The sequence below is a fragment of the Pristiophorus japonicus genome, chromosome 15, assembly GCF_044704955.1.
Source record: "Pristiophorus japonicus isolate sPriJap1 chromosome 15, sPriJap1.hap1, whole genome shotgun sequence".
Taxonomy (NCBI): Eukaryota; Metazoa; Chordata; class Chondrichthyes; family Pristiophoridae; genus Pristiophorus; species Pristiophorus japonicus.
In genome coordinates, this window is record NC_091991.1 from 141,610,202 (window position 1) to 141,634,233 (window position 24,032).

A 24,032-nucleotide genomic window follows, 5' to 3' on the forward strand; every position below is an offset into this window, starting at 1 on the left:
ATCTCCGAGGGACCCGGATAATCGAGAGTTGCCTGTATATATGTCTGGCTGCAACATGAACATATCCCCTATCTGCCCATCTTGGAGCAGCAACAGCGAGTCTCCAGTTCAGATAGCTCCTGCATGAAGAAGTTACTTTGGAGCTGTACTGGGGCATTGCTGGGGCGAAAGGACCTTCAAGAAGGGAAGGGAAAAGAAAAATAGCGTCTTGGCACAAAACTAAAAAGATAACAAGGTACCCAAAGTGCATCAGCATCATAGGCAGTCCCTCGAAATCGAGGAAGACTTGCTTCCACTCTAAAGGCGAGTTCTTAGGTGACTGAACAGTCCAATATGGACCTATGATGATGATGACGGGAATTACAGTCTCTGTCACAGGTGGGACAGACAGTCGTTGAGGGAAAGGGTGGGTGGGGAGTCTGGTTTGCCGCACGCTCCTTCCGCTGCCTGCGCTTGTTTTCTGCATGCTCTCGGTGACGAGACTCGATGTGCTCAGCGCCCTCCTAGATGCTCTTCCTCCGCTTAGGGCGGTCTTTGGCCAGGGTCTCCCAGGTGTCGGTGGGGATGTCGCACTTTTATCAAGGAGGCTTTGAGGATGTCCTTGAAACGTTTCCTCAGCCCACCTGGAGCTCGCTTGCCACATAGGAGTCCCGAGTAGGGCACCTGCTTTGGGAGTCTTGTGTCGGGCGTGCGGACAATGTGGCTCACCCAACAGAGCTGGTCAAGCGTGGTCAGTGCTTCGATGCTGGGGATGTTGGCCTGACCAAAATGCAACTCATTTGTAACACAACCTGCTGCAGGCTGGAGTGGAATTCCACTCCCACTGATGTGCACTCCGCTGTTACGGAATGGGTTTCACTCCTTCAAATACCCAGAAGTGTTGATTGTAATTGTGCATGTGTTTATTTAGATACACAAGCATTACAAAACATTTCCATGATGGAACTGCTACATTATCTAACAATGCTACTATGTAGAGTAACGTATGTAAATAGCAGCATTTGATTTCTTCTTAAATAAACTGAATGTAGACCCCTTTAGTTTTACTGCAAAAATGCTGTTTGAACTCTATTAACAATATTCAAAACTAATTTCATGAACATTTCTTTGACAGAGATGGCATCGCCACCAATAAAACAATGTACTCAATACTGCCTATGTGCTAGTACAGAATTTACTGGAAGTAAAGAATTGATAAACTCTTGATATTTGCTGGGCTGGGAATTCAGTATTACTACAGCAATGGTTTAAAAATTGTTGGTTGTGTAACTGCAAAATATGGTTAACATATTAACTTGTGAATCAATTGCTTCTGAATTTGCATTAACACATAAATAAGTGAAAGCTTTTTACTTGAAACGATATCTCTCTACATCTGCCAGTCACAAACCTGTAATTCCAGGGGAAATTTTCTAGCCAGATCTGAAGTAAGCTGATTTTTGACAAGGATATTTCCTCTCAAGGAAGAGGTGTTGTAAACATTATAAAACATTGGATACAGAGGAGCCATATACTTTATAATGAAAGCACTCTATCCCCAAGGGACAATCCCCTTGTAGGGCTATTATAAAAGCACTGAAGCAGAAACCTCAATAGCTGTACATCTAAAAACAAGGTCACACGTCACACTTTAAAATTGACTACCAAGCAGCTGCAATGGTTAAATTCCTAATTGTTTTCCTTCCAGTTACTACAATATAACACATTTCACATTATAAAGTCATGAAGAAGCAGAGGTTTTGGAAGTGACAAAGGTCCTTTTATTGGTTTCAGCAGAGTTGGGGCATGGATAGAACTGGGCAATGACAAATAGAGGTGGGATTAGACAATCTTAGAGACAGATAGGATAAAGCATTTGAAGCCAAGCTCAATCAAGCAAGATACTGAAGTTGCTCATCAAGTTTGGCCTAAATGGGCAGGGAGTGGGATGGAATCAGAAACCAAACGGTATGTCTTTGGTCTTGACAATGGAGAACATTTTGGGTCATCCACAACTTGATGTTAGACAAACAGTCAACAAAGTAGTAGTCCTGGAGTCAAAGCCACTAACAGAAAGATCGTGTTGAGAGTTGGGAATATTAATATAGAAACTGACCCTGGGACAAGTAGAAGTGGAACCTTATGAGGCAGTGCCACGGAGTCAGACCATGGAGGAGAGGCAATGGAGGAGGAGGATGGGGTGGTCAACCATTCAGAAGCAACAACTTGCAATGATACAACTAAATCCCAAAGGTGTAATCAAATGAAATGAAATGGACACCAAGCCAAAGTAGTAGATATTAAGAGGGGTGACCAAAAGCTTGGTCAAAGAGGAGGGCTTTAAGTAGGGCCTTAAAGGAGGAGAGGGAGGTAAAGAGACAGAAGGTTGAAGGAAAGAATATGTGGGATTTAGGTGGTTAAAGGCACAGCTGCCAACAGGGAGCAGGTGGATGCCAGAGTTGTAGGAATGCAGAGTTCATGGACCAACATCCAGGCCAGGGTGTCCCTAGAGATGGAGCACGCGATGTCCACCGGTACGCTCGTGGCCTTCCGTGAGAGGTGGGCACCGGAGGGACTGGAGTGCATCATCACCCCCGGCAACCAAATTTTAATTTGATTTTATGTTTTAAAGTTTAATTTGTTTTAATTGCCGGATTTTTAGTGTCCCCCTCCCCTTTTATAGGGGGCACTTGTAAAATATATGGTTTTAATGCCCCCCCCCAAAAAAAAATCACAAACCCCCCCCCCCCCCCCAAACAAAAAAAACATTTTAGAAAAAGGGGCAGTTAAGTGTCTGGAGTGTCCCCCAGATCGGGGGGCACTTGATCTAATATTTATTTTGTTCCCCCAAAAGAGTTGCAGAGTTCATAGAGGGTTGCAAGCCTGGAAGAGGTTACAGAGATGGGGAGGGGTAAGGATGTGAAGGGATTTAAACAAGAGGATGACAATTTTAAATTGGAGGCGTTGTTTGACCAAGAGCCATTGTAGGTCTGGGAGGATAGGGTGCTGGACAAGCAGGACTTGATACAGGATAGAATATAGCAGCAGGGTTTTAGAAGAGATGAAGTTTACAGAAGATGGGAGGCCAGCCAGGGGAGCACTGGAGGTGACAGCAGCATGGATTAGGGCTCCAGCAGCAGATGGGCTGAGCTAGGGAGTGGAGGAAGGCGATGTTAAGGAGGTAGAAGTAAGCAAAAGTGAAGATATGAAGCAAGAAGTTTAGTTTAGGACTGAATGGCCAGGGAGAACAATGGAAACGATGGCAAGGGTACGAAATTTATGGCAGGGGCCGTAGACAATAATTTAGGCTATTCCAAAGTTTAACTGGAGGAAATTGCAGCTCATCGGAGACTGGATGTCAGAAAAGCAGGCTGACAACACAGTGGAAGGGTCAGATAGGTGGTGGAAAGGTAGAGCTGCACGTCATCAGCCTGTATTTGGAAGCTGATGTCACCAAGAGACAGAATATAGATGAGGAACAGGAGGGTTCCAAGGATAAATGCTTCAGTTATTGTTGCAGGGGCAGAAAGAAAAGCCATTTCTGGCTACAAAGTTACTTACATCCTATCTAAGTTTTCTAAAGTGGCAGGTAAAAAGTAGTTCAAACTTATCTTAGGCCCTGTATCTTTCAGCATCAGTAAGCTAAGTTTTTTTTTTAAAAACATTGTTACCCATTAGATTGTTTCAATAAATGTGTTGTGCTGCAGCAGTGGGCAAACCACTACTGTGTTGAGGTTATATTTCGATCACAGTAAAGATCAAAAATGGGTATCCAAGTCCTGGACGACAATTACAACTACTTGCATTTACATAGCACCTTTAACGTAGAACTAGTACACAATTGGAATTTGAAGCCCATTATTCAAACTAGAGGCAGAGACAGACTCCAGCAAAAAATAATATTTGAAAACAGTGTAGGGCTAGTTCTTTTTAAATTCCAGTATATTTTCACAGCTGTTTTCTGCTGATTGAGTGCGTGGCTTATTGTTTTAACACAGAATTAAGATTAGAAATTCGATTTTATTTCTTAAGAACTCTGCACATGCAAACAGCTAAAATGCCACTTCCACTATATCTAAAAGGGAACTAATATTTTGTCACATACTTTATTCAAGTGAAAAAGGTTTAAAAAAAAATCTGTATCAAACATCTGCTTTCAAAGTACAGTACTGTGCCGAAAAGTCAACCACTTCTCAAACATTTGGTCGGTTCGTTTATTCCTACTTCCCATTATGGCAGGTGTTTAAAAATCAGAGCTGCTCCCTCCCATCAACATAAATCACAAAATGCAGTGGTCGTCCACAATGGAATGTAGAATACAAACAATGGTTTGGCCATTTCCACAATTAATATAATACTAAAAATGCAATATTTGTTGCATTAGGATGGAGAATGAAACAGTTAATTCAGAGACCATGGTCCAGAACTTAAAGAAGGGTAACTTTGAAGGTATGAGGCGTGAATTGGCTAGGATAGATTGGCGAATGATACTGAAGGGGTTGACTGTGGATGGGCAATGGCAGACATTTAGAGACCGCATGGATGAACTACAACAATTGTACATTCCTGTCTGGCGTAAAAATAAAAAAGGGAAGGTGGCTCAACCGTGGCTATCAAGGGAAATCAGGGATAGTATTAAAGCCAAGGAAGTGGCATACAAATTGGCCAGAAATAGCAGCGAACCCAGGGACTGGGAGAAATTTAGAACTCAGCAGAGGAGGACAAAGGGTTTGATTAGGGCAGGGAAAATAGAGTACGAGAAGAAGCTTGCAGGGAACATTAAGACGGATTGCAAAAGTTTCTATAGATATGTAAAGAGAAAAAGGTTAGTAAAGACAAACGTAGGTCCCCTGCAGTCAGAATCAGGGGAAGTCATAACGGGGAACAAAGAAATGGCGGACCAATTGAACAAGTACTTTGGTTCGGTATTCACTGAGGAGGACACAAACAACCTTCCGGATATAAAAGGGGTCGGAGGGTCGAGTAAGGAGGAGGAACTGAGGGAAATCCTTATTAGTCGGGAAATTGTGATGGGGAAATTGATGGGATTGAATGCCGATAAATCCCCAGGGCCTGATGGTCTGCATCCCAGAGTACTTAAGGAGGTGGCCTTGGAAATAGTGGATGCATTGACAGTCATTTTCTAACATTCCATTGACTCTGGATCAGTTCCTATGGAGTGGAGGGTAGCCAATGTAACCCCACTTTTAAAAAAAGGAGGGAGAGAGATAACAGGGAATTATAGACCAGTCAGCCTGACATCGGTAGTGGGTAAAATGATGGAATCAATTATTAAGGATGTCATAGCAGTACATTTGGAAAGAGGTGATATGATAGGTCCAAGTCAGCATGGATTTGTGAAAGGGAAATCATGCTTGACAAATCTTCTGGAATTTTTTGAGGATGTTTCCAGTAGAGTGGACAAGGGAGAACCAGTTGATGTGGTATATTTGGACTTTCAGAAGGCTTTCGACAAGGTCCCACACAAGAGATTAATGTGCAAAGTTAAAGCACATGGGATTGGGGGTAGTGTGCTGACATGGATTGAGAACTGGTTGTCAGACAGGAAGCAAAGAGTGGGAGTAAATTGGGACTTTTCAGAATGGCAGGCAGTGACTAGTGGGGTACCGCAAGGTTCTGCGCTGGGGCCCCAGCTGTTTACACTGTACATTAATGATTTAGACGAGGGGATTAAATGTAGTATCTTCAAATTTGCGGATGACACTAAGTTGGGTGACAGTGTGAGCTGCGAGGAGGATGCTGTGAGGCTGCAGAACGACTTGGATAGGTTAGGTGAGTGGGCAAATGCATGGCAGATGAAGTATAATGTGGATAAATGTGAGGTTATCCACTTTGGTGGTAAAAACAGAGAGACAGACTATTATCTGAATGGTGACAGATTAGGAAAAGGGGAGGTGCAGCGAGACCTGGGTGTCATGGTACATCAGTCATTGAAGGTTGGCATGCAGGTACAGCAGGCGGTTAAGAAAGCAAATGGCATGTTGGCCTTCATAGCGAGGGGATTTGAGTACAGGGGCAGGGAGGTGTTGCTACAATTGTACAGGGCCTTGGGTGAGGCCACACCTGGAGTATTGTGTACAGTTTTGGTCTCCTAACCTGAGGAAGGACATTCTTGCTATTGATGGGAGTGCAGCGAAGGTTCACCAGACTGATTCCCGGGATGGCGGGACTGACCTATCAAGAAAGACTGGATCAACTGGGCTTGTATTCACTGGAGTTCAGAAGAATGAGAGGGGACCTCATAGAAACATTTAAAATTCTGACGTGGTTAGACAGGTTAGATGCAGGAAGAATGTTCCCAATGTTGGGGAAGTCCAGAACCAGGGGACACAGTCTAAGGATAAGGGGGTAGCCATTTAGGACCGAGATGAGGAGGAATTTCTTCACCCAGAGAGTGGTGAACCTGTGGAATTCTCTACCACAGAAAGTTGTTGAGGCCAATTCACTAAATATATTCAAAAAGGAGTTAGATGGAGTCCTTACTACTAGGGGAATCAAGGGGTATGGTGAGAAAGCAGGAATGGGGTACTGAAGTTGCATGTTCAGCCATGAACTCATTGAATGGCGGTGCAGGCTAGAAGGGCTGAATGGCCTACTCCTGCACCTATTTTCTATGTTTCTATGTTTCTATTACACTGTTCAGCCAGTTGCCATATGTTATTAATTGAGCAATTAAACTAGTCAGTAAAATGCATTATGCTCTGAATCACCAAATATGTATAGCCCTGTAACCGTTCTAAACTTGCTAGTTCACTGGCAAATCAATTTTTCAGTAAATTTTTATTTTACTAAGTGAAAAATTATTGGGTATTTTGTGCATGGTGGATTCATTCATTGAGAACCAGTTTAAGATTACACAAATTTATTTTACCAAAAATCTCTTGGCAAGACAGAGATGCTCATCCATTTAATCTAGGATGGATTAAAGCCTGCACCTAAAAGTGAAGAGATCAGTGACCACACTACCAAGTTTGTTCTCACTTCTCCCTCCAAAACAAAATGTTTTGCTACATCGACAACCCCTTTATTGAGGGTCTATGAGCCAATGATTTGTGCTAGATACTACCCTAGTTGAGGATTGATGTTATGGTGAAGCTATACAAACCCCTGGTTAGACCACACCTGGAATACTGTGAGTGATTCTTGGCACCACAACTTAGGAAGGATATATTGGCTTTGGAGAAAGTGCAGCTGAGGTTTACCAGAATAGTACTTGGACTTCAAGAGTTAAGTTACGAAGAGGGATTACACAAATTAGTGTTGTATTGCCTAGAATTTAGAAGGTTATGGGGTGATCTGATCAATATTTTCAAGATATTAAGGAGAACAGATAGGGTAGATAGAGAGATACTATTTCCACTGGTTGGGGATTTTAGGACTAGGGGCCATAGTCTAAATGTTTGAGCTAGACCTTTCAGGAGTGAAATAAGGAAACACTTCTACACAAAAAGGATGGTAGAAGTTTGGCACACTCTTCCACAAATGGCAATTGATGCTAGATCAACTGTTAATTTTAAGTCTGAAATTGATAGCTTTTTGTTAACCAAAGGTATTAAGGGGTATGGGCCAAAGGCAGGTATATGGAGTTTGGTCACAGATCAGCCATGATCTCATTGAGTGGCGGAACAGGATCAAGGGGCTGAATGGCCTACTCCTGTTCCTATGTCCTATGTCCCTAATTGGTTCTAGCTGGAAATTGAGAATCTCATCATTAGATTCAAAGTCACCAAATCACTCATCTGTGATTAGACTTGATTGAAATGGATCTATAAATCTAAAAATAGATCACAAATTAATGACCAGTTATGATGTTAGAGTATCTCAAATCCCTATAGAATATACAACTACCATAACACAAACACACCAATGGTTGAGCAATTATAATCAGGGATGCTCAAGAGGGCAGAATTAGAGGAGCGGAGACATCTCAGAGGGTTGTGGGGCTGGAGCAGATTAGAGATAGGGAGGGACGAGGCCATGGAGGGATTTGAAAATTAGGATGAGACTTTTGAAATTGAGGCGTTGCTTAACCGGAGGCCAATGTGGGTCAGCGAGCACAGGTGTGATGGGTGAACAGGACTTAGTGCGAGTTAGGCAGCCGAGTTTTGGACCACCTCTAGTTTACGTAGGGTAGAATGTGCGAGGCCAGCCAGGAGTGCATTGGAATAGTCAAGTCTAGAGGTAACAAAGGCATGGATGAAGGATGCAAGAGGAAATAGAGAGACATTTCACGTTATTATAAGAAACTTGGTATTACAAATTCTCAGAAACCTGAAGATATAAATTAAAACCAAAGATTATTATGGATATTATTCCTTCTATTATTTGCTTTTCTACCAGTCTAATCATCTCATAGATCAACAGACTACTAGTGAAAGTCCCTAGTGTTATATGTTTCCAATATAAGCAAATAACTCGCTCCTGATTTAATTCCTCAACGTCCAATTAGTTTTACCTGTAGAAATATTTTTCATATCTTGGGAAGTGCTTCAGGATGTCCAGAGAACATAAGATACACGATATAAATGCAAGTTATTTCATACTCTATCGCTGCTAATATATTTTCTTTTTTTTTTAAATATATCCAATGTTTTAAAATGTCAGTACCATTATTGATATTATACACACACACACTCAATTACTGAGGTGTTGAAAACTATATTGAAAATAGGATGTAGTGCAGAATGTGTCCTGAGACTTTTAAAAACTTTATTCACTTAGTTATTAACAACAATGTTGAATGCACAACTGTGTCAATGATTGCAGATCAGAAAACTTGGAACACTTATTTAGCAATAAAAAACAAAATTAACTTCCGAGATCATGCTCTGCATAAAAAACCTATTGTTAAGTATATTAAGAGATTATCGGGCTCGATAGTTTTTAAACTTATCAGTCTATAGCAAAAAAAGGACCTCGTTCATCGATGCACTAGTAACCAAAGTGTTCCATTAAAAACACCGTTCCTTTTTTATCATCCCCATCCTTTCAGATCAGATTTGTAATCTCATTTCCAAAAACTTTTATGCAGCAAACCAATTAAATAAAACAAGTTGCCCTAGTGCTCTTATGGCTACTTCACACGCGACGGGAAGGAGTGCTATACACTAAATATGGAATTAAAAAGTGATGCAGATGCGCCACTTGCACTGCAAGTAGAAACGTTATCGAAATATTAAGAGACACATAGTTAGCATGTCCCTGTTCTAAAAGGCCTGGCCCCGAAGGCCTAGTCCATCCCGGATATACTGCTCTACGCTGTCAGTAACTGAGCTCCAGTGTTTCTCTGGCCACAATTTTCACAGACACTCACTTCAGATGCTCCAACGAATGAATGTTTCGAGGGGACTTCCCAGAGCTCCCACCGACCCAGCTTCTCGAACGGCTGAACATCACTTCTAGACACTTCTTTCGCACATACTATTGGGATACATTAAAATATGCCAGTGACATTCAAACCTATCACCAACATACTGGCGGACTCGGCGACAGACGCAGCAACGCTCTGCGGCCGTAGCGTTCTGGGAGTTTGAGTACGTTCTCTCGGTCAGGCGAACGCAGAGCAGCGGAAGTGCGGCTGAAGGGAAACTACGACTCCCAGAGTCCTTTGCGGTCGTCTCGCTTTGGCTTTTTTTTAAAAAGCAATCTGCGTATTACCGTCACTTGACGTTTACGGGCAGAACGCTATGGACAAACCAAAAATTGTTCGGATGTGAGCGATGTTTTTAAAAGGCATTTTTATGGTCCACGGCTGTGGTGACGATGACGTCTAGCGCACGCGACGATCCTGCAAGCGGTGGCTAAACATCTCGGCGCAAGACAACCTGCTTTGCTCGCCAGAAGGAGGCGGGGCGGGACAATAGCCACGCCGTCATGTGATTGACGTCAGGATTAGCCATTCAGCGGAGCCGAGGGGGGAGGGGGCCAGCGGCACTGCGCGAGGTGGAGGGAAGGGGGCGGGTTTTGCACTAGCGATTGTCTGGAGCGCAAGCCTTGGCGGAGCGCGCGTGCGCGCAGGGGCTGGGGGGAGGGGAAGCCAATGAGCAGCCAAAGAGAGGCGAGAGCGGGGTAGGGGCGGAGCGGAGCGGAGAGATGTGGGGCCTAGCGCCGCGATCGGGTTAAGGTGGAGAGCGGCGGAGCGAGGCTGACGGCGTCGGAAAGTGAGGGCCTACGCCCACCACCCCTTCCTAGAATACAAGAAATACAAAAACAAACAAATGTCAGCGCGGCTGCCAGACGCGCCAGCCAAGTTCGCGACTGCCGCAGTTTTGATCTGCCACCCGCTGCCACCTTGAAGCTTATGACCGCCTCCGTTTATGCTGACCTCGATTCGGTGGAGTCTCTCCTCGATGAGCTGCCCTATATGTTTTACGTGGGATTGTTTTTTGTGAACGTGCTGATCCTGTACTATGCCTTCCTAATGGAGTACATCCTCCTCAATGTGGGAATCGTCTTCCTCCCGGACGACTTCGACCAGGCTCTCGTCGACCTCGGAGTCTTGTCGGACCCGGCATCGGTTACCTACGACACCGACGCCGAGCTGGATGTCTTCGATGGCTACTTTGACTAAAAGCAATAAAAAAAACACAGACACACACTTTATGAAATCAATATTTTTTTCAGCTACAACTAGAAAAAGAAAGAAATGGGCAGCAGTGTGTAGATCCGAATTGCAGATCTGGTTTTGCAAGCAAAGCACCTGGTGGCCGAAGTAGAGGATAGTTGTCTGTTAAACGTTTCTGTGGCCAGGGTGCTTTAGCTGCCCTTCCTTAACGTGCCAAGATTGCAAATAATAATATGGATTATGTATTCCAGAGCTTTTATCTGTTTATAATGATGGTTACCATTGCAAAGCAGAACTGTCTCTCCAGGATTAACTAAACAGTAGGTATATGCTTAAGCTATCTGTTCATCCACTTCCCAAGAGGATTAAAATACACTGAGTGCATCGCAGACAAATATTGTTCGTATTTGTGATCCACGCTGTTACTTTATAAATTTCCATTAAGCACTTTATGCCATTTATTTAAGAAAGTTGTGAAAGTGCTACTCATTCGTGTTTACATCGCCACTAATTTATGCACTGATAGAATAACCCAAAATGCATAAATTTATTTGCAAAGCTGGTCCTAAATTACAGTATCTTTTCACTTTTATCTGAAAAATTCGTTGTTCTTTGAAGAAGTTAATCCTGAGCAAAATGAGATGATCTTGAAATGAGTCAGATAAAATTAGAATGTACCTTGCTGAGGTGACTAAATAAATAATAGGGCCGGAATTTGCAGTGGGTAATAACGGGGAACGAACAGCGTTCGCCATTATTAACCCTTTAAAACTGACCGCAATCTCAGTATATAGCGCATGCACATCTAAATGCGGAAATCCTTACGTTGCGGTCAATCATTCACTGCTCCGACATTGGCAGTGCCCCCCACTTTAACCCGGCCAGCAGTGAAACTGACAAAAACTTTGGCTCTTCTGCGGTAATATTTCTGTTAAATACCCCATTAAATGTTAGGCCTTGTTGGATTAGGTATAACTGGAATTTTAACAGTGTGTTGACTGCTAAACGAACGTTATGGCCTTGAAAAACGAATTTTAATTTTGTGGAGTGTCAAATTTCTTATAGAAATTTATAGAAACTTAGTTTGTTCATATTATTTCAGGTTCTACCCATGTGAGAGTCCCAATTTTTGTTTTGTTCTCTAACATTTTTTAAAAGTTGGGATAAAAACAGGCTCTCATTTCCTGCTTCCCTGTCTGAGAATTCTGTAATGTGATTGGCTGCTTAGACAGCTTATTGACCTCGCAGCAGATCGCACTGGGGATTCCCCACTATGGAGCGCTGAAATGGCTTGCGTGTTGAAAAAGGAAAACTTCTTGCCAACTTTCTTTGGGGCCAGTGATGAATGCCTTTGCTTCGCCGCTGACTGCAAATTCCAGGCCACAATGTTTTATGATTAGTTTTGCATCTGACTAACTCAACCAATCCTGATTCCTTCCAAATCAATAGTGATAAATGGGATGGTGAATCTGTTTTGTGTGGGGAATAGAGTCAGGTTGCAAGTGTGGCACTAAACAGCTGCAATGTCCCCAGTCTGTCCACATTTTAAATAGCAGCCCTGATAAAGGTAGCAGGAGGCATACTACACATTAAACTAGTTTTTAAAGTTATTTACTTAGCTGGCTTTGGGTGGTAGAATGAGAAGTAAGCAACTTAACTGTCAACAAGGAATACCACTCTTTTTAAAGATGGCTGAGTAGTCACAAATAGCCAAAAATATAAAAATTGTTAATACTATCCAGAAATAACTTCAGACCACCAGCAGATTTCTTAAGAACTGTTGTACTGGGCTACATTTTCAGGATGTTCTGACATTATATATTTTTATGAGTCACATTATTTAAATGTACAAATTACAAAAAGAAAGTGATGAAGTTGCAAGTGTCTCACTGGAAATAAAGTTACTGAATGGAATGACGAGGTGTTTCACCCCGATTTCCTAGAAATTCAGCCCCACTCTGCCTGTTGATGTTTTGTTGTTGTGAAAACTAAACATAACAACAGGCTCATTAGTCCAGCTTTCTGAGCCACATAGCTAGTAAATGTAGCAAAACGCCTCATTTAATTGTTTTTTTTCTGATAGTTCTGTGTAGTAGCTGATGCAGTAGGTTGCCTGGAATCTCTGCTGCCTTCATGGATGGTGTAGTCATTGCAGTTGTGGAGTGTATACTGTGAGTAGGAGAAAGTTCCCCTGTCAATGGGGGCCTTACAGGGTCTTGTTTCTCTTACACAAAATTATCTTTTATTAACTGCTTAACAGAGTGCTCCAGATAAATTCAGATCTAAAATGCAACGCAAAATTTTTCTGTATCTACTGTTGCAAAATATACTCTGCTGAAGGTTTAATTTGACTGTTCATGTTGATAACGGTACTTTAAAGCTGGAAAAGTCTGCTTGTTAAATCCCTAATTCTTCCAAATTTCCCCACTTAGAATGAAGTAAATTTAAATATTGAGCTGAAAGAATAGGGTGCTTTAAGAAATGACAAGTCTGCAAAAAGTGCAGCACTCCCAGTCCTGTATTCTACAACTGACAGCTAAAGCTAAAGCAGCGATCTGTTGACACAGACGTTACTGGCATAGTAGGATGCCCGAAGACTGGGTAAATTGTTGAACACTCAAGGTCACTTTAGCATTTAGGGGACAACTGTTTTTAGACTCTCTGATAACATGTCAATGTATGTTTAGTCAGCTATACAATAGGGCTCTGTTTACTGTGGAGAAAGGAATAATAGGAAATCATTTCTCTAATTTTCCTCAAGCATCAATAGGTATGTGGTGAGTGATGTCAGTAAACAGCAGAAGATTGTTATTGCCCATTGATGGTACCTGCTACACATTGATACTGTTTCCTGAAAATGATTGCCCTATGAAGTCACTCCGTGAAGAATGCATACTGATGCCTAGTAATAAATGATAGTGAAAGCTTTTCTCTCACTTGACTGCTTTACATTCAGTCGCATCTGATTTTCAGTCCAGCCATGTAGTAATTTGAAGAGCTGAAATCAGTTATACATTGAGCGCTATATCATGGTACGATATGTTGTGATCAAGAGATGGTTGCATTTTAATTGAGGATGTAGTATTTGCTGTTCTTGGTTCTGAAGGGTTTTAGCGAGCTGCTGAATTAGTTTTTGTAAATTGTTGATACAAAGCATGTAGAAATGGAAACAGTTGCCAAAGCAAGCAATTTTTGTATTAAAATGGAATTCTTATTTTGACAATCTCATGCTTCCAATACATTTTTGTTCCCAGGTGCCATAGTGTGAGAGGAGACAAGTTTCTCTCTTCACTAACCTCCCAGCCCCTTGGAAATTCACAGTCTTGATTGGCAAATCAGTACAAAATGGTCAGCAGAAACTGAGTGGCTGAGTCATCTCAAGCTGCCTTTACTTAGACCCGAATGGTGGGCTCAAGAGTGAGATATTGGTGATCTGGGAGAAAATAACAATCACCTCGTGTGTTTAATTATAGATAGTCAGCATCACAGGAAACACCACTCCTCATAGTAAATGAGGGACTACAAGCTTTCTGCTGGCCTAGATTTTTCTATTCTGTCCTTGGTTTTTTTTACTGCCTGGGTTTGCTACTAATTTGATTTTCCCTGCTGTTTCCACTCATAGCTTGATCGAGTTTGTTCAGCGATCAACGTGCCTTCAGTCTGCTCTTTCCCCCCCCCACTCTTGTTCAAGTTTCATATATCCTTGCTATTTATGCTCAGTTCTCACCTGGTTTTCTTGTGACTTTGCCCACCAGTCTCTACCCCTTTCATGGCTATTACAAACAATTTGGTGTTTGTTGTATTTAGGAAAGAGATAAATGAAAATTAAATCGATAACAAATTACAATTGACGGGTAAAGTGCTGCATCCCCCCCCCCCCACCATACACACACACACAGCTCTGGAGACTCCTCTGTACTGTTGTTTGGGGACAACGAGCAGAGGCCTATTTCTTCATAAAAGAGGGAAAATTACAGAGGAGTCAGTCACCAAGAGCCATGTTCACCCAGCAGCTTGTTTCAGACTTGTGGAGGTGTGCACTTTGTCAGCTATAGTGATGTCACAAGGAAGGATTAAAGAAACTGGGAAAAATATGTTTAAAAATAGGGTCTTAGCTTTGATAATTAAAAAAAAAAGAAAAATACATTTTCCAGTGTACATATCCTCTGTCCTCTCCTTGGCTAGTCACCAGGAAACAGCGAGTAGCTCCCATTCAATTTTCCCTTCTACCAAAAATGGCTCAGACTGGGAGCTAAGCAGAGTGGCGGATCAAGCATGCATCCTCTTACTCTGGCATTATGTGTTAGTACTCCAACATGGATCTCTAGCCCGCTTTGTCTCAACATTTGTTTCATGATGTGGTGGAAAGAGAATCAATTTATCTTAATATTGTCTCATTGCTCAGCAGTGATAAGTTCATCATTTTTGCTTCAGATCATTTCAGTTTCTAGTCCCACTCCCATCTGGCATGAAAATCAACTTGCAGCAAGCACAAATTGACAGCTGAACCTGAAGAAGCATTGGTGTTCAAGTCAGTAGCCAATTGCCTGAGGTGGTGCTTTCTAAAACAGGTGCAAAATACAAATAACTGGTGAACAGATGGTAATGTATATGAGCCAACGGTTCACTTCATTTTTATGCAATGAAATGATCACAACCAAAGTGGTAGAGGAGTGGGAGCAGCTCAGTAATTTTGTAGCCAATATTTGGCATTCAGAGAGCAGCTATTAACTGCTGTGGAGAGCTCACTAGCAGCCTTGTCATCTGGTAATGTTGCATTGCTTGTTATTACATAGAAGTTACAACACTGTAATCGTCCAGGAGTACCAATAGAGAATGGTCAGACAATTAATCTTTGTAATTTGGGCATCCAGCTGTCATGCTTCTGGCTGAAAGACAAGCTACTCCCTGCCTCCACCATTGCCATCATCTCCTTTATTCTCATAGGGAATAATGGGACTCTGCTTGGCACCTTCTCACACAACTATGATGGAAATTAAATAAGTGCACTAGTTGGCAAAAAAAAGCTTTAAAATAAACAACATCTTGGTTTTCATGAAAGTACAAAGCAAAAGGAAACTTGGTATGATCTGGTGGTGAAGGACAATGTCTGATCTCTCCAAAGTTGTAAGTTTAAAAAGTACTATTGGGTAATTTTGATCCTGTTTTTTACCTGATGAGTTATTTGGAGTACATATATTTAATAGTCTGGGGCTTATTGAACAAGTTGTCTCTTTGGTGCAGTTGCAAACCTGTTCTTGTGACTGTTAATGGAGCTACATACCCTAAAGACTAACACGACAAAGATTACAAAAACACTCACTCTGTCTCTGCCAAGTAGAATTGACAATAGAAGAAATTAACTCTGGTCTTTTGGTTCTCGAATATCGAGGTAAAAGGGAAACAAAGCTTTCTGGGGAGGAGGGAAGAACAATTCAGGATTGGAAGTGATGTACCAAAAACCTGTAAATTAATCTAACAATTTCCCAACCTTTTTTCCTTCTCTGTGCCATGCAACAGGCTAGAAGAACCACGACTTGGGAGATGTTCTGCCTCGAGAGAGCCACTTTAAATCACACAATGGAAGAAAAGACACAAAAGGGCTTTGATTGCTATACGAATTGGATAGTAATAAGAATAACCAATAGCAATACAATGGAAGAACTCTATGTGGGATATGCATTTGTTGGGAAAAGAAACAGTAATATTTGTACTTTTTGCACCTACGTATCTGTAGCATAAACAGTGTAAGCTGTCATCCTACGTGCACTCCAACTACATATGGCTTTTAATGCAAATGACGTACATGGGTTGAAAGTTACGTGCAACACAGCAAGGAATTGCATTATTCATATTTCAGTTATGCATTTCTTGTGGCTGGAACTGCAGATTCATTTATCAATGGTTAATTTTAAATAATCACATTAGTTTGGTCCTGTTCTGTAATGTTAATATAATTTACTCAATTAAGTGTTACATTTTTTGTTACAGCCTTTCTAGTGAATGATGTAGTTTTATAATTACATTGATCTATATATATATTAAATATGATATGTGGGGCATGCATTTCATTGCAAACTCATTTCATTACTTACAGTACCTGTTACACCTGTATATTTTCAGTGTCACTGCCAGTGTCAGATAATGGCTGCTATTGTGAGAGTACATCACAATCATTAGCACAATCTGGCCAATGGATTCCCACAGGTCACTTAAAATTCTTTCTGAACTTTCTTCCTCAATCAATGACATTTCTATTGTCCAGAATAAAGGTTTAAAACAAATTTTTTTTTTAAATACAAATTTCATAACATTACATTTATGCATTATATTCTGTCTTTTAATAATTAATTTCTCAGGATGCATCAGTATTGTTCAGTCATCTGAACTGATGGAATATTCTTATTTAACTTCCAGCAGTTTCTGCTCAGTTTTCAAAATTGTTTGAAGGAAAAGTAAAGGACAAATTTCAAAATCACAGGCGGTGTGTGTGTGTGTACGTGAACAAAGAAAAGACAGACTACTATTTACACCTTTGTTGCAGCTTTTGTTTTGTGTTTTATAGTCAGGAAGTTCATTGAGATTAGAAAGACAGTGTTTTTCCTCATTGTAATGACATTTTTTTTTAAGTTGAATTTTGAAACCGCCTCAGCTTATCTCATCTGTTGGATTGACAGCCAGAAAATGTAAATATTCTCATTAACAACTAGAAGAGAGTGCCCTCATTTTTTTCCAAGTATGAAGCATATGAGTTGAATTTTGAAAGCTCTAATTACCACCTGTGTTTTACTGGAAATTTTAGTGTTTACATTTTCAGAAAGCTGTGAGCGAGACAGACTGACACACATATTCACATCCAAAAATCAATTACAAATCACTGAATTCAATAGACAGATCCCTTAGACAGTCACAAAGCCAGGGTTGCTGGAAATGGACATTCCCCCACCCCCACCCAATCAATGTTACTAAATTAATGCCAAGCTCTGCCCCTCCTTCAGTGCTGACCCACGTAAGTTATCCACCAGTAAACAAAACTTGACATGCAACCCACAGTCGTGGGAAACTTTAGATATACCTTCCACAGTTCTGCCAAACTCTAGGTTCCCACTCAACAGTGATGCTTGATCAAAGGACTCAAATCTGCCCCACTGTAATACTGTCAAACTCCAGGATCCCAGTACTACCAACGCCCAGGTCTGCCCCCATTGATGTCCAAGCAATGTCCAAGAGAAGCTTCGAAGGAGAAAGTTGGCTGTGGGGAAAAGAAAATGGGTTATCTTTATTCTCCAGGATGACCCGGAAAATAGTGAGTGGCTTTAGCAGCGGCAAGTGAGACCCACTAGGTCGAGGAAAATCTGGTGATTGATAACCAAGCCAGGGTTGTGACAGATATGCTGAATGTTTGTGCACCTTGGACTACTTCAAGGGTGAAAATGGAGGCTTTGAACTCAGCAGCATAAAGTAATATAAGAATTTTGACAGCACCATGAACTGTACAAATGTAGAATCTCATTCAAACACAAAAGCGAAATACTACAAATGCTAGAATCTGGAATTAAAAACAATGCTGGAAATCGCAACAGGTCAGGCAGCATCTGTGGAGAGGAAGCAGAGTTAACGTTTCGGGTCGGTCACCCTTTGTCAGATCTGGAGTGTGTTCGGAAAGAACAGATTCTTAACTAGCACTGAAAGTGGGAGGGAAAGAAAGAACAAAAGGGAAGGTCTGTGATAGGTTGGAAGGCAGGAGAGATTAGAGAGACAAAAGGGATGATGGCCCAAATACAAATGGTAATGCTAGGAGTTAGAAAAACAGTCAAGATCATCATCATAGGCAGTCCCTCGAAATCGAGAAAGACTTGCCTCCACGCAGTGAGTTCTCAGGTGACTATACAGTCCAATACAGGAATTACAGTCTGTCACAGGTGGGGCAGATGTCAACATCGAAGCGTCTAAGTTCCCGGGCAACAATGGTGGTGCAGCGTTCCAATCTGTTGCTGTTGGAGTTGTCCATGAGGGTCCTGATGTTCCAGGTCCCGAATTAGTCAAGATAGGGTGTGAATGGCAGGATAATGACCAACTGCCATTAGAGACAAGGAGAAAAAAAGAAACAGGCTCTGAGAGAGGGGGTGGGGAGGTGAAAGGGAGCCAAAGATTGGCAGCGGTTACGTTGTAAAATTTTTGAACTCTATGTTGAGTCCTGAAGACTGTAAAGTGCCTAAACGAAAGACGAGGTACTGTTCCTTGAGCTTGCATTGAGCTTCATTGGAACAGTGTCGGAGACTGAGGACAGAGAGGTCAGAGAGGGAATGGAGTGAAGAATTAAAGTGACAGGCGACCAGAAGCTCAGGGTTACACTTGTGTACTGAACAGAGGTGCTCCGCAAAGCGGTCACCCAATCTACACGTAGTCTTCCCAATGTAGAGATCACCACATTGTGAACAGCGAATGCAGTAGACTAAATTGAAAGTACAAGTAAATCGCTGTTTCATTTGGAAGGAGTATTTGGGGCCCTGGATAGTGGGAAGGGAGGAGGTAAAAGGGCAGGTGTTGCATCTCCTGGGCTTGCATGGAAAGGTGCCGTGGGAAGGGGAGGGGTGCTGGGGGTGACTGCAAAATGGACCAGGGTGTCGCGGAAGGAGCAGTCCCTTTGGAATGCTGAGAGGGGAGGGGAAGATGTGATTGGTGGTGGGATCGCGCTGGAAGTGACGGAAATGGCAGAGGATGATCTATTGAACAAGGAGGCTGGTGGGTGAAAGGTGAGGACAATGGGAACCCTATCAGTTCTAAGAGGGAGGGGAAGGGGTGAGAACAGAGGTGCGGGAAATAGAACAGACACGGTCGAGGGCCATGTTAACCATGGCAGAGGGAAATCCTCTGTTGAGGAAAAAGGAAGACATGTCAGAGGTACTAGTGTGAAAAGTGGCGTCGTCAGAGCAGATGCGACGGAGACGGAGAAACTGGGAGAATGGAATGGAGTCCTTGCAGGATGCGGGATGGGAGGAAGTGTAGTCCAGGTAGCCGTGGGAAACAGTGGGCTTATAGTGGATACTGGTCAAAAGCCTATTCCCAGAGATGGAGACGGAGAAGCCAAGGAAGGGAAGGGAAGAGTTGGAGATGGACCATGTGAAGGTGAGGGAAGGGTGGAAATTGGATGCAAAGTGAATGAAATGTTCAAGTTCAGAGCGAGAGCAGGAAATGGCACCAATAGTCATCAACGTACCGGAAAAAGAGGTGAGGGTGGGGACCCGAGTAGGACTGAAACAAAGAATGTTCCACATATCCCACAAAAAGGCAGGCATAGCTAGGACCCATGCGGGTTCCCATAGCAACACCTTTAATTTGGATCATTCCTTCACCTATTAACTGTTGTTAGAGAAATTAAAACAATAAAAAAGTTTAACTTTTCCTTTTTATCTCTTTTCTCTCTAAATTGGACACTAAATAGAAAATAGCCCAACTTAGAACAAGAGCATACAGTCCTTAGCGAGGACCAAGAATAATAAACCATAAGAAAAGATTAAAATAATGTGGATCTTTATCAAATATTTCTGCAACAATAGTGATGACTAAATGTGTGTTACTGAAAGGTTCTACTTAAATAAACATATTTAAATTCAGTACATTTGTTCAGAATCTCCCTTAAAACTTAACTGATGGAACAGTTCATCCAGATTTTCCCATTTTTATGTTAACCTTTTTTCTTTTGGTTAATTAAAAAAAATGTACTTTCAGGTACACATCTATAATATATTACAATCTTATGAATTGTTTTCAGTTTGCGATAATTGTATCATTTGGCACATTGAAATTAATGGGTAACACTAACAACACTCCAATCCATTGAAATCAATTTGTAATGTTATAACAGCAACAATAACATCTGCTATTCTTACTTCCCCAGAGGAGATGCTATTGCCTCTTTTTAAAAAATTACAGAACTGTGTGTTATCCTTGCTTGCCTCAGAGGAGGGGCTGTTACCTCTCATCCTGTTACAATAAATACAGCAAAAGACATACCATTTGCTCCAACTATCCATGAGCAACAGCACAGGAGATATATAACAACTCGCATTTATATAGTGCTGTAACCTACAAAACCATCGCAAGGCATTTCATAGTGGTGTAAGAGGGAAAAAATGAACACCTAGCCAAAGAAGGAAAGTTTAAGAGGGTGCCCAAAACTTTATCTTAGCGGAGGCGAGGGAGGTGGAGAAGTTTTCTGAAGGAATTCCAGAGATTAAGACCTAGATGGCTGAGCACACTGCCACTAGTGGCGGGGGGGGGGTGAATGGCAGCGGCCTGTACATAATGCTGGACTTGGAAGATGAGAGTTTGGGGAGGGGGGTGGGGTGGGGGGGCGGCTACAGGGTAAGAGGAGGTTACAGAGATGGGGAGGGGTGAGGTCACAGAGGCATTTAAATGCAAGTACTAAATAAAACAAATCAATAAAAGTACAACTGTTATAACCATTCAGACTACGTTATAAAAAATATATAAACAATAGCAACATTTCAAAGTGAAAAATTTCACTTGTCACATCTAACAATCACAAAAAAAATCCCCCTCAACACAATTTCACCAGCTGCCTTTGTACTTGAGTGATATTGCACAGTAATTACTGTAAAGTTGTAGACAGATTTGCTCCATGAACTCACCTCCTTTGGGAACGTGGTAACTTGATTTAATTCAAATCCCTTATCAGAGCAACACAAGAGACTTTCATCCATCTGTCTAGGCAGATTCATACCCAGACATAAAATGACAATGTTCCAGCTCACTGCTCTATATCCTTGATAAAATATAGAAGTATTCAAAGTGAGTTTGCTAAGGACTAAAAGAACTAAAGCAAAGTTATTTAAATACAGATCATCGCCAGTCAGTCTAACATTCCCTTCTTTTATCATTTTCATTTGTATTTTTGGGTGAATTTCTGTGCTCAAGGTGAGGGCGAGTGGTGTTAGCAATGGGAAATGGCCCATTTTTCAGATAGGTCAGGTACAGCAGGAGTTGGGCTTAAGAGTAAAATCTCCTCTGTACCGTAGCAACGGTCCTTATCCCCAACCTTAGCGGAACACTCTGCTGCACCAGAATGACTTTTTAATTTTCCATATCAATCATCCTTGTGGGTTCTCAGAATAAGGTTGCCAAACCGAGACTGCGCAAAATCATTTCACACAGGATTCTTATAACTGGTAGAGAGAAGACTCTCATCTCATTAGTTTGTATTGAATTTAATCCTGGCTCCTAAAAGTGAAAGGTCCAGGTGCTAAACCACTGCACCAGCCCATTGCCTTCAACTTCAGTGGTTAATAAGTAGTGTTTTAAAAAATGTTATTGGATTAAAAATGAATAAACAAGATGTTAAACAGAAAATTAAAGATGTGTGGAGTTGCTTCTGATGGCCTCCTAAACTCTGAGTCAAATAAAAGTAATTCATAAGAGTCATTACATTAGGCCAGAATACAGCCACCCATCTTTTTCATTATATATGGTCATATCATGCCTTTTTGTTGCTAAGTATTTCTGTTTCAGTTTGAATAGATTGCAACTGCCATTATTTTTTTTAACTTTACTGCAATCATTGTGGTTGCTTGGTTTTGGCGCATGATACATGTGTTCCATTAAAATCTCCTGTATAAATCAGCTCTTTTTAGAAAATCTCAAAATAAAATAATTAAAAAATATCATATTTCACAATGAGTAAATTTATCTACTGAATTGTCATGTGTGTCTTTTAATGCATTCATTAAAGTTTTTACTTCATGGTCTCAGCCTCTTTCAGAAGCTTGGGCTGGGATTGGATCATTTTGCCTAGCTGAAACCCTGAGCTGGAAGCCGGTTGAGCAGTTTGAATATGTGCAGTGTACCTAATTTCCCACGATGCATCAGTGCCATTTAGACAATTATATTGAAAAATATTTTTCTTTAGTTTCCAGCAATTTTTGCCAAGTAATTTTTCAAAATTACTTGAAAAAGGCCAGAGGGCAAACTTCAAAAGCTTTATCCAGATAAAGTTATACTGAGGGGGTCAATCCAACTTTGTGTAAACTTACAGGATCAGATCGGCCACCCAGTCCAATTTTACTTTCCATTGGATGGGATGGAAACTGGGTGGCTGATTTCATCCCGTAAGTTTCCATCCAGGCTTAGGTTAAAATTCCTTCCTGAGAATTTTTTATTTAAACCAGGGAGGCTGTGTGGTTGTCTGCATGCACACAAACAAGAAAAAATGTAAATTTATTGATTACGCCCCATTTATTTTGTGTTCTATAAACCTCAAAGTATTTTAAGCTAAGGTGGGGGAGAGAGAGAGGGGGAGAGAGCCCCAAGTGCAAGATAATGGCATTAATTTCCACCTTCATCTCCTGGTCGGAAATTGTAGAACACATCTTATTTTTATCCCAATATGTTTTTCTTCAGGGAGATGTGCAATGTTCACTTTTCAAAAATAAATACCAGTTGAATTTTGAAGCCAACAAATTATTTCACCTGTTTTTATAGGTAATTACTTACACCAGTGAGATGGAGATTCTAATTGCTAATACCAATGAGAGCGAAAGTCACTGAGTGATCTCATTCTAATTTGATTTCTTTAAAAAAAATACTAAGTTGAATCTTTGAAAACAAACCAAACCTCTGAGGAACCAGATAGGAAGGGGGAAGGAAACAGGTTTATGAGGCAGCTCTGATCTCTCGCCAACTTCCTTTGCTCTGCTGTCACTCATCTAACCCATAATCCTCCAGCCACACACTCTCACGCTGACCCTGCTCTTCCTCAGCAAAGTTCGTTTTTTTAGGAAAACTAACAGGAACACCAACAGAAAAAGAATAAATTACATCGCATTAAAGTTTATTTTTTAAAGTTTATTTTTTTTAAATCAGCAAAGTTTAAAATGGTTTAGTGCAATTTTTATATATTTTTTTAACAACAATACTTGAAATCGGCTTCATATTTTAAAATAAAATGCTAACTTTATTTGTTTATTCTTCTGACAGCATCAATTCTATCCAGATATATTCAGCAATTCGTTTCTACTTTACATATTGACAAATTACACAAACTGGTCCTAGCATTTTACATATATACATTATTCCATATATCGGAAAAGGAACTCAACTTATTTCTGTACAATAATTCATGAATGTTATTTGCAAAACATTATAAAAGTGAATTAAAATATTTTAAGCCTTTTTGGAATATTTACATGTGAAAGAATAACATGCCTCATTTAAACTCTAGCACGGTGTTGAAGTATTAACTCATTAAGGAGGAAGCGTCTTAATGATGTTATTGCTATTCTCATATCTACGCTGCCTTGCAACAGAATAGAAAGCTGGTTATTCGTCCCCTCGCCCAGGAATGGTAAATTCCTACTTTTCATTGTGCCCTCTATAGGTTAGGCATGAAGAAGAAGCTACTTCCTTCATAGGTAGGGAAGAAGAGGGTCAAATTGGAGGAAGGCCTTTC

General features: G+C 41.1%; 2 protein-coding genes across 4 annotated transcripts in view; one reads left to right on the top strand and one right to left on the bottom strand.

Annotated features, from left to right (window-relative positions):
- The window catches only part of clec16a (C-type lectin domain containing 16A), a 287,365-nt gene extending 277,612 nt beyond the window's left edge, over positions 1–9,753 (bottom strand). The window contains exon 1 of the mRNA XM_070901025.1: positions 9,314–9,753. Coding sequence (XP_070757126.1) covers positions 9,314–9,393 — 80 coding nt within the window. The 5' untranslated portion in view covers positions 9,394–9,753. The remainder of the gene's footprint in view (positions 1–9,313) is intronic.
- A 286-nt stretch (positions 9,754–10,039) lies between these two features.
- On the top strand, positions 10,040–17,513 carry dexi (Dexi homolog (mouse)). 3 transcript variants are annotated; one of them, XM_070901027.1, is made up of 3 exons: positions 10,040–10,884; positions 14,999–15,135; positions 16,085–17,513. In XM_070901027.1, the coding sequence occupies exon 1, from the start codon at positions 10,301–10,303 to the stop codon at positions 10,568–10,570; it is 270 nt and encodes an 89-aa protein (XP_070757128.1). In that variant the 5' UTR covers positions 10,040–10,300; the 3' UTR covers positions 10,571–10,884; positions 14,999–15,135; positions 16,085–17,513. The 3 variants fall into 3 exon arrangements, with proteins under 3 accessions (XP_070757128.1, XP_070757129.1, XP_070757127.1); XM_070901028.1 differs by lacking the exon at positions 14,999–15,135 and having other exon boundaries at positions 10,040–10,888; XM_070901026.1 differs by lacking the exon at positions 14,999–15,135.
- Positions 17,514–24,032: the final 6,519 nt, after the last annotated feature.